The 15,465-nt window shown below is 45.7% G+C and overlaps 1 protein-coding gene across 1 annotated transcript; it reads right to left on the bottom strand.

The window, feature by feature from the left end:
• Window positions 1–14,143: 14,143 nt before the first annotated feature.
• LOC123441466 (citrate-binding protein-like) lies at window positions 14,144–14,907 on the bottom strand. The gene is made up of 2 exons (XM_045117890.1): window positions 14,686–14,907; window positions 14,144–14,606 (listed from the first exon to the last, which is right to left on the bottom strand). The coding sequence occupies exons 1-2, from the start codon at window positions 14,905–14,907 to the stop codon at window positions 14,211–14,213; spliced, it is 618 nt and encodes a 205-aa protein (XP_044973825.1). The 3' UTR covers window positions 14,144–14,210.
• Between the last annotated feature and the right edge of the window lie 558 nt (window positions 14,908–15,465).

Genomic DNA, 15,465 nt, shown 5'->3' with positions numbered 1-15,465 from the left:
TATGAAGGGGTTGTCAATCCCTTATAGATTGTTTGCCAAGTGAGAACTGAAAGCAACAAAGTAACAAAGCCAAGTAAAAGCGGAGATGTAAACGATGGATGTGAATAGACAAGGGGGCCGTAGTGTTTACTAGTGGCTTCTCTCATGAAAGCAAGTAGACGGTGGGTGAACAAATTACTGTCGAGCAATTGATAGAACCGCGCAAAGTCGTGATGATATCTATGCAATGATTGTTTCTATAGGCATCACGTCCGAAACAAGTAGACCGATACTTTCTGCATCTACTACTATTACTCCACACGTCGACCGCTATCCAGCATGCATCTAGTGTATTAAGTCCATAAGAACAGAGTAACGCCTTAAGCAAGATGACATGATGTAGAGGGATAATCTCAAACCAATGGTAAAACCCCCATCTTTTTACCCTTGATGGCAACTACTTGACGTGTGCCTTGCTGCCCCTATTGTCACTGGGAAAGGTCACCACATGGTAGAACCCAAAACCAAGCACTTCTCCCTTTGCAAGAATCATAGATCTAGTTCGCCAAACAAAACCCAAGACTCGGAGAGACTTATAAGGATATCAAATCATGCATATAAGAAATCAGCAAAGACTCAAATATATATCATAGATAATCTGATCACAAATCCACAATTCATCGGATCTCGACAAACACACCGCCAAAGAAGATTACACCGGATAGATCTCCATGAAGATCATGGAGAACTTTGTATTGAAGATCCAAGAGAGAGAAGAAGCCATCTAGCTACTAACTACGGACCTGTAGGTCTGAAGTGAACTACTCACGAGTCATTGGAGGGGCGATGATGATGATGAAGAAGCCCTCCAACTCCAAAGTCCCCTCCGGCAGGGTGCCGGGAAGGGTCTCGAGATGAGATCTCGCGGAAACGGAAGCTTGCGGCGGCGGAAAAGTATTTTCGAGGATCCCCTGATTTTTTGCGGAATATTTGGGAATTTATAGGCCCCCTGGTGGCGGATTGGGGGCTTGTGGGCTCCCTGGAGCCCACCTGGCGTGGCCCAAAAGCCCCCTGGTCTTCTTCCATTTGGGAAAAAATCATTTCGGGGTTTTTCTTCCGTTTGGACTACGTTCCAAAATCAGATCTGAAAAGAGTCAAAAACACGGAAAAACAGGAATTGGCACTTGGCACTGAATTAATAAGTCAGTCCCAAAAAAAGATATAAAAGGTACATAAAACAACCAACGAAGACAAGATAACACCGTGAAACCATCAAAAATTATAGATACGTTTGAGACGTATCAGACCCCTTGTGCGTGGAGCCCTCCGTGGAATCTCGCAGCCATTACCCTTCGTGGGTTGAAGTCTCCACTAACATGAACGTACAATAACGCCACCTTTCGGAACCATGCCAAAAATCTTCGTGTCAACTTCTGCGCATTTGATCTTCCTAAACTCTACTCCTTACTACATGTGCAAAGTATTTTTCTTTCCGTTGTCATATTATTGACTAGCATGTGTAGGGAGCACTAGACTTGTTAGAATCGCTAAAATCTGCCAACCATTGAATTTGGAAAAGGCTAGGATTTTTATTTATGTAAGTAGTCTATTAACCCCCCCCCCTCTAGACACCTCTTCTATCGATCTCTCCATTGGTCAGAGCAAGGTCTCCAAAACCTTGGTTTAAACACCATTGGAGGAAGATCAATGTGCGTAGTTTGGGGACTATTAGTTGTAGAGTGTCTATTCTTGATGGGGAATATTTTAGACAATGGAAATATGAAATGCTTGATATATTTGATGAATGAGAGGTGATTTCCTATGCATTGTGGTAGCTACACACCCTTTGGCATAAGTGCTTTTTTAAATATATGCGGTGTCGGGTTTCCATGGCATTGGCACAAGTGCATGTATGTTGTATACAAATGACCTTTTCCCACTTAACTTTGTCTTTTTTTTATATACCTTTTTGACTCAAGTGACTTTTTTTGTGTAGAAATGACGTTTCTCATTTCTCTCGGTCTTTTTGCTTGCCTTTTTGACATAATTGCTTGTTTGCTTGGTCGACTGTTCCAAAGTCATGATATTTTCATTATAGAATTATTTTTCATGGTAAAAAATAATTTACCAAATTAATTGGAGATACAAATTTGGTTCGTGTGTAGCTATCGCCATGGGTAGCAAATTATTTCCGTTTTATGAATTCCATTTGCGCAATTATGTTGAATATCCTTATGAGCCTTCCATTGATCCTTTTGCATCCATCTCATGATGAAGAATTTTATATGCTTGCTAATCTTAAAACTGTAAATCTAATCATGAGAGGACTGCCAAGAAATGTGCTTAATCAATTGCAAAAAAATTAATGTGCTCACACTTTGTGGGAAGACTTAGAGAAAAGATATCCCAACTATTCACTGAAAAATCTTGAGATCGTTTTCCATAAATGCATTACCTTTCACAAAATGAAGCCAACCAATCCTAATTTTGTTAAATGCCTTTTTGAGCTTCGTGACCTCATGCGTGCAAAAGGAGATGTCATTACCATCAACAATGTCATTCTTGAAGTCATTCACATGCATAAATATGAACATTGTCATAGTCAAAATTCTGATGAAATTCTTGTTTCCTATGACAAGGATATTTCATCCGACGATGACAATGTGGAGCATGGCTAATACGATTAAGATGAAGGGTTTGACATCGAGTATGAGAAGACCATGAGGAACGTTAGTCTTATGGCGAATGTTAGAGACTTCATGGCCGAAGCAAAGGAGTGGGTTCTTGATAGTGGATGCACTGATCACATCACAAGAGATAAAGACATTTTCCATGAGATCACACCAAACCGTGTACCTCGAAGGTATGTAACCTGTGGGGACAACTCCAAGGGTAAGGTACTTGGTCTTGGTAAGGTGGCCATATCTCATGATATTCCATTCAAAATGGCATGCTTGTTGAATCCCTTGGCTACAATCTTCTTTCTGTAGCCACGCTAGCAGACTTTCATTTCAATGTGCTATTTACGAAAGTTGACTATTGTTAGGGCATATTTCTCCCTAAGTGGTTTTGGTGATTGATGACAATGCATGTGCGGACTAATTGTTTGCATTGAGCATTTCAGATAATTCATGACTAGGCACAAGACGATTCGGTGCCCCTCCGAGTCTATCAAAGACGGATGCTTTCTACGTCTCTCTTTGGTGGATTTCAGTCGTAGGAAAGCCGTACTATTAAGAGGGGGTCCGCTTCGGAAAGGTTAGGGTGGAATCAACATGTACACAGTTCTATTGCACCACCTTTCCCTCGCTTCAATGGAGCTCTAACTTGTTTCTCCCTGTTTGTGCAAAGTACCAACGGTATTACCGCAGGTACCTACGGTAGTACCGCACGTGCCAGCGGTACTACCGCTCTCTGGGAGCTAGTAGTTTTTTACTACCGCTCTCTCGTACTTTTGAACAACCGCAGCCTCAGCAGTCTAACATGTTGTGGCGGTGTGCACGGAAGTGAATCAATGTTTGGAAGGAAGTTGGTGTAAACAAAGCTACACCAAACAGGGGCTTACACTGATTCTGTCTAGACGGACACGGTGGCAAGGACGAACTTGGTGATCGTGGGTCGGAGCACAGGGGTCTCGACCATGTCATCATCAAGCGTATGGAGAAAAATCGTACTCGTCCAGAGGATGGAGGGCAGGGTGGGATAACGATGAAAATAAGGCTTGCGGGCATTGCCCTTTTCTGATAAACAAGATCATTAAGGGTTGCCAATGTGGCTAGAGGGATGGGCAAGATCCGGGATAGAAGCATATCTATCACCGAGACCATAGGGTGGCTGAAGAGAATGCATTGGTGTGGTACCGGTGCATCAATCCGGCAAGGGATCGACACAACCATGCACCTTGGCATCACTCCATTGGGGTGAAGATGACACCACACCAAGGAGAAAATATGCAACTGGTGGGTACAGGTGGTGCATCGAGACCCATGCCACTTGCACTCATCAAATCAATCATTAGTGATAAAATATCTAGTCTATATGCATGATATGCACAAACAATTGCAACAACAAGTGCAACAATCCAACTAGATCCTATACTACCGGTTACTAAGACTCGCACGGTCTAGGGCGTCCTACAGCCAGACCTGCTATGATACCAACGCTTCCGGCACCCCGGCTCAGAGGAAAGCGGAACACCTCGTATTCCAGCCCAGGGACAAGTCTTCTAGAATACGGCACCGTTGGCATAGAACAAATCAGCTCTTTATTACTATGGAAAAGGTTACAAGGGTACTTGGATTACATCTCCACGGTGATACTACACCTGCCTAGGGTAATTCTACGCTAGTAACGGAACAACGACGGTGGTGATGGACTCCACTCCGCAGGGACTCTGGCTGGAACGTGTATCCTAGCTCGCGACACGGGATCCTCAACAAGCAAGCAATCATGGCATGACCTGCAAACTGGCTTGACACGCCAGGTGAGTACTTTGAATGTACTCGCAAGCTCACAACAAACATCAGCATTAAGGCAAGACAACACCATATAAATCAAGATTAGGTAAAGATTTATCATCACCGAAGGGATAGTTGAAAATAACTATACCAGGCTACTCTCACCGTACTCTGGTGACCAACTCGTGATCTCACCAAGAACCTTCAGCAAATATTCTCAAGAACAACACCAAGATTTGTCACTGGCATGATGCCCAACTGCTACCATACTCAAACGAGTTCTTCCATCATTATTATCACTAATATGGTTATGGTTGACCACCTAGTCAGGTCTGGACGGGTTATCCAATACCGTGGATGCGGCTATTCGAATAGATTTTTCACTCTGCAGAGGTTGCAACTTTACCCACACCATGGAGCGTCTGACCTCATGATCCCATTCAGGTGGACCAGTGTTGCTCCAACGAAACCTGTGTGACCCGTGACTCTTCCATCATACCAACGACATTCATCCTCGCCCGGAGTCCTTCCTTGGGTGGCCATGTTTCCTCATGACACCTGCCACCGTCGTGGCCAAACTAAACAATCCCAAACGGGGACTCCCGGGTCAAACAATCAACTGTCTCACAGGGTTAGCACTGCCTACCTGATCAGGGTAGCGCGCGTGCATAACCCTCCCTCTTTGGAGGTACCGGTGAAAGAGTACACAATCAGACCAAGTCAAGGTCATCCCATACCGGCAAATGTGGCTGCACGGATAAGCCCGGACAGGTGACTCCCGATCAACCAACTAAGAATCTTATCACCGAATAATATTTTTGTCATAACTGACACTCCGATATCCTAGTAATCCAATATCCAATAAGTTCAAGTCACTGCTATTTATTCATATCCATAGACTGCCAGAGGAAACCCAAAATAATCATAGATAGTAATCTTCAACGTCATGCATAAACTAGTGGGTAAAATACTAGTTACTAATAGTCCCGTACTCAACATGGTCGTGACCTATTCAAGAATTTATTCAAACATTGCATAATCTAATCTATACTACAAATAAATATACTTGCGATTAAAGTAATTAGTTAAACTATGATATTGCAATGCAGTTACGCGAATGAGAGTTGTGGCTTGCCTAGGGGTGAAGGAACCATCGGGAAGAAGTGCGGAGAGTCCACTGAATTGATTGTCGGGCACAGTTCTCTCTCGGAGGGGCTGTTTATGGGCAAGGGAAAAATGGTCATTTCCACTGTGTGAACACATAGTGAAAATGATACCAACATGATGGGCTCGATGAGACAAAGAAGTGGGCTTTGGAATTACCTCGATCGGAGTTGCGGATGAAAAGATATAAGAGTTTTGGTGTCACGGACTTATCTGCAATAAAAATATTCATATCCCGGTCCTTCAGCAGTGCGGCTGGGCAGAGCGCGAAAGCGTATTTTTGAAAATATGCATTCGTTGAAGGGAGACGGCTTTGCGGGAGGGCGCCTCCACGTAAAATCACGTGGGCCCAGGGTCAACCCTAATGTTTGACTAACCGGTGGGACCAGAGGGGAGGTGGTGCCCACGTGGCAGGTCCATCTTCCTCCTCCCGTGCTTGCGCTTGGCCGCGACTGCCGGCGATTTCGGCTGTCTCCCATGGAGTGCGACCTACCAACACGCTCAGCGGGACGATACTCGTCGGTTTGTGAGGGTCTCCACTGTCGGGGAGCTTCGGAACAGAGGCGACCGCCTGTGGCGGAGGACGGCTTCGGCCTCTGGTGGGCTCGCTGCTAGAGGCCACTGGAGGAGAGGAAGAGATGCTGGGGTGCCTCCAGAGTGGAGATGGGGACCTCAGGTGGTGGTGTAAGGGAGAGAAGAGGCGGGGCTCGCCGGAATTTGACCGAGGCTCACCGGCGACCGTGGCGGCTAATAGGGCGGGGAGGAGCTCCGGGAGCTCTAGTGATAGGCTGTGGAGGACCAAGGGGAAGTGAAGAGGCTGGTGCTAAAGACGAGAGGGGCTCGGGGGCCTTTTATAGGCGGGGCGACGCAGGTGGCCGAGCACGGCCACGGTGGCGCAATAAGCACGACCACGGTGGCGGTCTTAGCCGCGCACTGCCGCTCCGGGGCAACGTGGCTGCCTCTTGCGGCGCCGGGAAGGGTCTAGGGTAAAAGGGGGAGCTCAGGGATGCTTCGGGAGAGCTCGGGCGATGGCACCGGCGGTTGCAGATCACGAGCGCGATTGGCGTACCGCGTAGGAGGGGACGTGAGAGGGGGAGAGGGCTCCAGGAAGAAGAGGACGACGAGGGGGAACTGTTGGACACGACGAGGCGCGCAGAAACGACGGTCAGGGGAGGGGCCCGAGATAGAAAACACGCAGCTCGCGTCCATGGCGTGCCAGGGCGGTGGTCACCGCGTGGACGTGGCGATGCCACGTACTCTGGTCGACCAAATCGTGTCTGCTCGATTAGTCATTCAAAGGGTAATGCCATGAAGGAAAGAAACATGCATAGAGGGGCTTGAGATGACCACAACTAGCAAATTTGCTTTGGAACAACAAAGTGTTTGGAGTGGGGTGGGGGAGATTCAGCTGGGGATAGATTCTGATTTTTGGTTGAGGGTGACCACATACTAGAGTGATCATCTCTGCAAATTTTCTGCTCATTTGAATGAAGATAAATAGCACTTGCAGTTGAATGAGCTCTACTAGACAAAATTGGAAAGTATGAAGTGGCATTCACAAACTTGCTTGGATGGAGCTGAAATTTGGAGGAGATGAGTAATTTAGGATTATGAAGATAGTGTATAAATTTCATACCATCTGGATAAACCAAAGTGGTACTTCCTTCACAAAACATCCCACTGATCAGAATGTTAGGAAAATTACTGAGGGGAAATGGTTATATAGAATGAACCAAAATTTGGTAGACAAATGTTTTTTAGGTAGGAGAATTTCCTGGTAAAATTTCAGAAATTATGGAGCAACATAAAGTACAGTTGCTTCACAATCCAAAATAATGACCAGAGACAAAGGTTTATATGCTGTGGTCACACAGTTGATGGGCTGATGCTCAAACTTGGGGAAGAGTCATGATTTGAGCATAGGAAGAGGCATGCAAAATTTCAACTCATTTCCATACTCTTAGCTAGCACTTGCTTCACAAAGCTTCCTCTGGATCAGAAATTTGGAAATTTGCCAAGAAATATTTACTAGCCAAATTGAGTTGAATTTTGTCATGAGGCAATGATATGGATAGGAAAGAGTGCCCACAAAGTTTGAGAGCAAGCAAGCACATATAAAGGGCACTTGCTTCACAACTTGACAGTTAGGGCAGAATCAGAAAAGGGGTATTTGAGGAATATTTTTGAACATGACAAGGAAGGACTTTGTCATATCTGAGGAAGATATAACCCAAGAAATTTATGAGAATTATTTGGGAATTTTTGGAATGACAGAAATGTGGGTTGCTTCACAACCGAGAGCAAACAGGATTATTCCTTTAATAGAAAAAGGAATATTCCTAGGGAAAAGATTATTGGGATTGGCTCAAGATGGAAATGGTAAGGTCTTCAGATGGTTTGGAGGTTGGCAAGCCACCAGGGAGGATAAATCAAGGGTGATCCCTTTAGGCTCCAAAACTACCAAGCCACAGAAAAGCAAATCCAGACCAGAATCAAAAGAAAAAGAAATGGGCAAAATCCACGGTGTTACATTAATCCCTTGCTGATCTTGTTACTCTTAGGTGTTTGAGCACCCTATACGGTTGAGGTCACCTGAGAGCCACATTCCATTGTGGTGAAGCTCTGTGATCTTGTTGGGAGCCTCCCATCTTTGTGTGGAGATTGCCCCAACCTTGTTTGTAAAGGTCCGATCGCCCCCTTCAAGGGCACCACTACTGGAACCACGGCATTTCGCATTGTGTGAGGGCGTGAGGAGAATACGGTGTCCCTAGTGGCTTCTTGGGGAGCATTGTGCCTCCATACCGCTCCAACGGAGACGTACTTCCTGTCAAAGGGAAGGAACTTCGGTAACACATCCTTGTCTCCACCGGTTCCACTTGTGGTTATCTCTTACCTTTACTTTGTCCTTATTATTGTTGTGGTGTAATCCTCGCTTGCATTAGTTGTTGTTGTTGTTGTTAGCATTGTATAGGTTGCTAACCTAACTGTTTATCTAGAGAACCTTTTGTTTCTAACCCTAACTTGTTAAGAAGAGCTAAAAATTGGTAGTTGCCTATTTACCCCCCTCCCCTCTAGTCAACCATATCGATCATTTCAATTGGTATCAGAACCACGTCTATTTATTAAGGGTTTGACCACCCGAAGAGTATGATTGACGACGGTGGGAGTGGGCATGAAGTGCCCGGGGCCTTGGAGTTGAGCTCGATGACACGTGACAACTTGAATGAGACTATGGACGCGCTCAAGACGTCTATGAAGATCGAAGTCAAGTCCATTCTTAAAGAATTACTTGAGGGGATGAAGAATTCTCCCGAACCGTTGCTTGTGGCTAAACCCACCACATCGGTGTCGGGGGCCAATTCTGAAAAGGAGGCGGCTAGAGGTACTCGTACTTGTTCCCCTCTTAACAAGAATGGGACGGGAACCTTTGCCTCGATTCCCCCTTCCCCGGTCTATGGAGGACTGGTCCCTACACCGCATATTAATAACCTTGGTACTCGTCCTAAACTTGTTAAAGGTGATTTCGCTAATTGGGTCTTTTGCATCAAGTCCCATTTGAATCACAGCTCAACAAATCTTTGGAGAATCATCGAACAAGGCTTCTACCCGCATGATCCAAACAACCTCGCTCCAAGAGAACAGGCGAACAATCAATACAATCATTCCGCGTTGTTCATCCTTCAATCCAAGATTCCTCCCGAAGATATATCTCACTTGCGCCCCTTCACCCGTGCAAAGGATTGTTGGGAGCACATCATGGTGTTGTATAAGGGGAGCTCAAGCATTCAACGGTCCAACTTTGACGTGTATCTTGATGAGGCCGATGAGTTTGTGATGCTAGAAGATGAGGACCCCGTGATCTCTATCGAAGAGTGACTACTCTTGTCGTTGCTCTCCAAGATCATGGGAGCAAGGAGACGGATGGCACTTGAGTCAAGCGCAAGTTTCTCAAGGCCATCATGCCATTCAACAAAGCCATGTCAAACGGCATTCGTCAAAGGCCGGGTTTCCACACCTTGACCTCAAGCGAAGTGTTGGATGAGTTCATTGCCATGAATATCAAACAAGACCGTAACAATGCTCTTTCTCGTGTCCGGTCGAAGAAAGTTTCACCCAACCTTACCTTGAGAGCCAAGGTCATTTCGAATGAAGAAGAGGAAGAGGAAGAAGAGGGATTCCCCAAAGACACAAAGTATGCTTATCACGAGCACATGGCTCTTGAATCAAGGCCATTTTAGGGCAACAAGAGAAACTCAAGGCCCAACTTCTCCAAGAACAACTCAAGTGGGTCCAAGAACAAGCAACGAGTGAGGGCATGCTACAATTGCGGCAATGTGAGTCACTTTTTCGTGGATTGTCCTTAGGAGAAGAGGGAAGACAACGGGGGCAAGCTCATTCGCGAAGACAAAGCCAAGTCTTTCCCAAGCAAGAACATCTTCACCAAGAAGACTCCTCCAAGGGGTTTGGTGGCCCACGAAGAGTACACCTCCAATGATGACGAAGATGATACATGTCGTGAGGGGATGGCAACGGCTACCGTGGCCATTGCCACTTCCTCTCGCAAGGTGCCTCTCTTCGACGCCACCAACGAGAACCGTATTGACAAGTGCGTCATGGACAAAGGTATAAATAAGGTAACCCCCAACATCAATACCACTATCACTACTTCTCCTTCATTGTTAGATTGTTTTGATGATAGTGAAGTAGTGGAGCTTGATGAGAATAAGTTTGAAAAATTCTTGTGTAAGATCAAAGGTGAATCCAAGAAGCACTTTGTTGCTCTTTTGGAACAACTTGGTGAGGCCAATGATCTCACTGAGACTCATGAGGATACTATATCCAAGCTGGAAGGACATAGTCGTGATTACGCTGATGAGATTGCGCAACTATGCATTGCTCTAGAGGAAGAGTGTGGTCTTCATTTCGCTCTTCAGGAGTCACACAACGTTGATCATGCTAAATTACAAAAAGATCTTGATCATGCTATTGTTCTTACCCGTGTGCTTAATTCCGAGAAAGTTGCACTTGAGGTTGGTCTTGATAGACTCAAGGAAGAATTTGACACACTTGACAAGCCCCACAAGGTCTTGAAAGGTGTTCATTCCTCTCTTAAGGAGTCTCACAATCAACTCGAAGTAAAACTAACCAAGGAGATATCTACCTGTCCTCCTTTTGTTCTAATTGATAATGCTTGTGCTACTAACCATTGTTGTGAGCATGTGCATCTTGTGGAGGAGAATGCTAAGTTGAAAGAACAACTTGAAAAGGGCCTTGTGTCAGGCATCTAAGAAGAAAAAGAAGAACATGACCAAGCTATCTTCCCCTCTCAAGGACATTTTTGTCAAAGATGGTGAGAGTACTCATAAGAAGATCAAGAACAAGGAAGGGGTGATAATGCCAAGAAGGGAAAAACCACCTCTACCAACAAAGCTGGCGACTTTAACCCCTCTTATGTTTTATGTCGTGCTAGTGATGGGCATGTTTATGCTAAATTTGTTGGTTCTTATTATGAGTACATTGAATGGGCTATTTGGGTTCCTAAGACCCTTGTTTCTAACATCAAAGGACCCATTCAAGAATGGGTATCTAAATCCAAACATTGATCTATTGTAGGAGTTTTCTTCTGGTGCAGCCTTTTTGCAGTCTATGGGCTTCCGGTCCACTCGCTCCGATGCTTCACTCTTTGTATATCATCAGGGAGCTGCCAGTGCATATTTGTTGTTGTATGTCGACGACATCATCCTCACGGCATCCGCACCTGATCTCCTTCAGCGGCTGACTGCTCGTCTTCGTGATGAGTTCGCCCTCAAGGACTTGGGGCCTCTGCACTACTTTCTCCGCATCGAGGTGATCCGACGGGCCGACGGTTTCTTTCTGCATCAGCAGAAGTACGCCCACGAGCTTCTCGAGCGTGCCGGTATGCTTAACTGCAAGCCGGCGCCCACCCATGTCGACACGAAGGCGAAGGTCTCTGCTTTGGAGGGGTCTCTTGCGTCCGATGGAGCGTTTTATCGCTCTATCGTTGGTGCTTTACAGTATTTGACGCTGACTCGCCCCGACCTACAATACGTTGTTCAGCAGGTGTGCCTCCACATGCACGCCCCGCATGACTCTCACTGGACTCTGGTAAAGCGTATTGTCCGTTACATATGCACTACCATGTCCATGGGACTTACCCTGAGGGCCTCCGCCTTCACCGACCTCATGGGCTACTCGGATGCTGATTGGGTTGGTTGTCCTGACACGCGGCGCTCTACGTCAGGCTACTGCGTCTACCTTGGGCCCTCGTTGATCTCTTGATCATCGAAGCGGCAGCCCACGGTCTCCCACTCCAGCTCTGAGGCAGAGTATCGCGCCGTGGAAAATGTCGTGGCCGAATGCTCTTGGATACGGCAGCTGCTACAGGAGTTGCTTTGTGACGTTCACAAGGCTACAGTCGTCTACTACGATAACGTCAACGCGGTCTACCTCTCCGCCAACCCGGTGCACCATCGACGGACGAAGCATATTGAGCTCGATATTCACTTCGTGCGCGAGCACGTTGCCCTTGGACGAGTTCGGGTTCTCCACGTGCCGACGGCACAACAGTTTGCTGACGTGATGACTAAGGGATTGCCTGCTCCCGTCTTCAAGGAGTTTCAATCTAGTCTCTGTGTCTCCAGTGACGCTTCGACTGCGGGGGGTGTTGAATATGTATTTGTGTTACACGTGTATTAAAGTTGTGGCCCATCTTAGTCTTGTATAGTTGAGGTAGAGGTCTTCCCTCGTATTATGTATACGTGCACCAGCATTCCTAATGAGATAACGCATTACAATTCATCTCTATACAGATTGAACACCGTTGGGTTGTCGTGCCGTTGTGGTTGCGGTCGCAGCGACGGAGGGAGGGCGGAGAGGTGGTGTTCGCTGGAGACGGAACGACGGCAAAGGAGGCATGATGGAGCCACGGGAGTCCTGGCCAAGGAGGAACGGACAAAGAAGGGGCTGACGAAACATTTTCTCCATGGCATCGAGACCAAGTCAGTGCTAATCCTTCTTTCCACCGTCCTACTTGCCCCAACCACTGCCCCGGGAGCTCATGTTGGCCGCCTCCTCGATACTCCTCGGTGACTCGGCCGGGACCGAGCACCCAACGTGCACAGCTCTAGCAATCTTCACGATGTCTACGAATCTAGGCCGTTGTCTCTAATCGGCCACAAGGCTCCTGTCTCCATCTCTGCTGAAAGGGCTCCCAGTCTACGGAACCCAGTGAATCCCGGTGTGCCTTCTTTTCTGTCCTGGCTGTTTTGCACAAAACCCGCTGAAGTTTTTTAAAATCAACCCGTAGTCCCGATTTAAGTGAATAACCAATCGTTTTTGTATTGTTTATAGATAACCCCATGTGAGTTTCCAAAATCAACCCGCGGTACATAATTAGCTGAGAGAACGAAACTTTTTTGGAATTTTTGTAAAAAGCTCCTTCAGTTTTCACAAAATAAACAAGCAATACATACTTGAGTAAAAAAACAATCGCTTTCCGTATGTTTTTGAAAACACCCTACAGTTTTTAATTAATTAATCTATAGTTTAGTTATAAGTGCAAAATACTTTAAAAAATCATATCTTTTAAACGATAACTCCAATTTTACATTCTTATATATGAAATTTTATTAGAAAAATCTGTAGAATCTGAATATAATGTTAGTTTATCTATTTATTTTTTTTAAATTGTGTTTATAATATAATTTTAATCAATAGTGATGCGCACAATCTAAATATAATGTTATTTTATCTATTTAACAATTTTAAAATTATATTTATGCTGTAATTTTAATCAATAGCGTACAATCCATTTTTTCATAACGAGGCCGGTCCATGTTGTTAATTAATCCGCGGTTCAATTATAATTAACAAATACTTTAAAAAATTATATCTTTTAAACTGTAACTTTAATTTTAAATTATTACATATGAACTTTCATTAAAAAATGTGTTGAATCGAAATATAATGTTTCTTACCTATTTAATTTTAAATTTCTATTTATAATGTAATTTGAATCTATAGTGATGCGTACAATCTAAATATGATGTTATTTTACTTATTTAACAATTTTTAAATTCTATTTATGCAGTAAGTTTAAATAAAGGTTTTAAATCATGATTATTAGGTTATGACATGTTTGTACGGTTTGCTCCCGTTGCAACGCACGGGCTCTTTTGCTAGTTTCAATCTATGATCGTGCAAGAGCGGAAACCAAGAGAGTTTGCTTCTGGTTTTGTTTTTTTTCGTCTGACGTAACCAACGGATGTACGGAACCGGTACTATACAACGTGAGTTGTTATATGGATATTTGAGGGGCTAAAAAGCAAAATAGTATAAGGGACTTAGAATATCTATTTTTTTAATAGTAGGTATATCAACACATATGGCTGTCTTGTACTATAATATATATTACAAAAGTCATTAGAAAAATAAGTCACGGGCACGTTAAAGGTCACATGTGCGTGTACTACTCCAAGCAACGAAATTTATTCAACCTCTGGTGGTAATCAATAATATAATATACATAGGGTGGTGTAAACATATACGACAGGCTAGTACGCATTATCAACACATATGGTTGTCTACGGTCTAGTAGTGCTTAGTATAGAGAGTGACGTTGGTCCATCGTGACTCCATGCAGCTGGATTGATCGTGGTGCTGCATGTAGACTCCGAACTTGAAGTAGTAGGACTTGCTAGGGGTCACGCCGGTGCTGAACCTGTGCTCGCCATCGACATACACGGCCACCGTGGATGCACCGACGTCGTGCATCACGTTGAGGCGGAACCACCGGTCGTAGATGTTGGCCTCGACGGCCGCCCCGCTGTAGAACCGCAGGACGCCGTCGTAGACATGCAACATCAGCACCGTCGAGTGCGCGGCGCCCTCCTCGTTGTGGATCTGCATCACGGACACGCCGGAGGTCCCCGAAGGCACGTAGCCGTAGCCCTGGAACTGCCACACCCCCGACGAGTAGTCGTGGCCCTGGAAGAGCATAGTTCATATATGTGATGCCATGGCCGGTATGGAACACAGGAATTTCAACAATGTGCTATGTACTTACTCGGAGCCTGACTTCGGAGCGCGGGTTGGTGTGTGTGGCGGTGTTGAAGGGCTTGTCATTTCGGTGCACCCAGAACGTCCGCACGCCGTTGCGGTACTCGAACCGCTGGCTCTCCGGCACGTTGTACGGACTCTGCACCTGGAAATCGCCGTCGGCGAGCTGCACCTTCTGGAACCCGGCTGTGGGGTTCCCGCTGCCACCGGCTGCCGCGAACGTGCCCATAGCCACGAGAAGCAGTAGGAGATGAAGCCATGAACTACTCGTGAGAGAAGCCATTTTACAACCTATGAGTTCTACGTAGGTAGTGTCCACGATCAGCTGTTAACTGATGTCTAGCTAGTTAGTAAACTGCCTTGGTGCAAATCGATGTGGGAGAAGATCGATCTTAAGTAGCAATCGGCCAGTTTGAGGCGTGTGGGTGCATCACGGAAGAAGCTCCCGTTCACTTTGCCTGACGTGCATTGCGATCCACGGTATAGATGGCCCAAGCACGTACGTACGTAGTTGCACAGCGGCGTGATTGGATGTGCAGTCGTTTTCCTCTGCGCGTGCTTCCTCGGACTTTCTAGTTTCATATTCAGAGAACAGGGCCGAACACCCGGCTTGAAACGTCACGAACAGGGTTCATGCCGGACTGACAGGGCACGTGCTGTACGCCGTGCTGGACATTCTTGCGTCGTAGTTTATACATTGGGGGTGTTTGGTTGCTTTCTCCCTCCCTAGCTCAGCCTGACTTAAAGGAAGTTAAATACAGACGAAATACTAATATCTACATATTGT

This window comes from Hordeum vulgare, chromosome 3H (genome assembly GCF_904849725.1).
Source record: "Hordeum vulgare subsp. vulgare chromosome 3H, MorexV3_pseudomolecules_assembly, whole genome shotgun sequence".
Classification (NCBI taxonomy): domain Eukaryota; kingdom Viridiplantae; phylum Streptophyta; class Magnoliopsida; order Poales; family Poaceae; genus Hordeum; species Hordeum vulgare.
The sequence above is the reverse complement of the archived record's forward strand: the minus strand, read 5'-3'. Positions and strand labels throughout refer to the sequence as shown.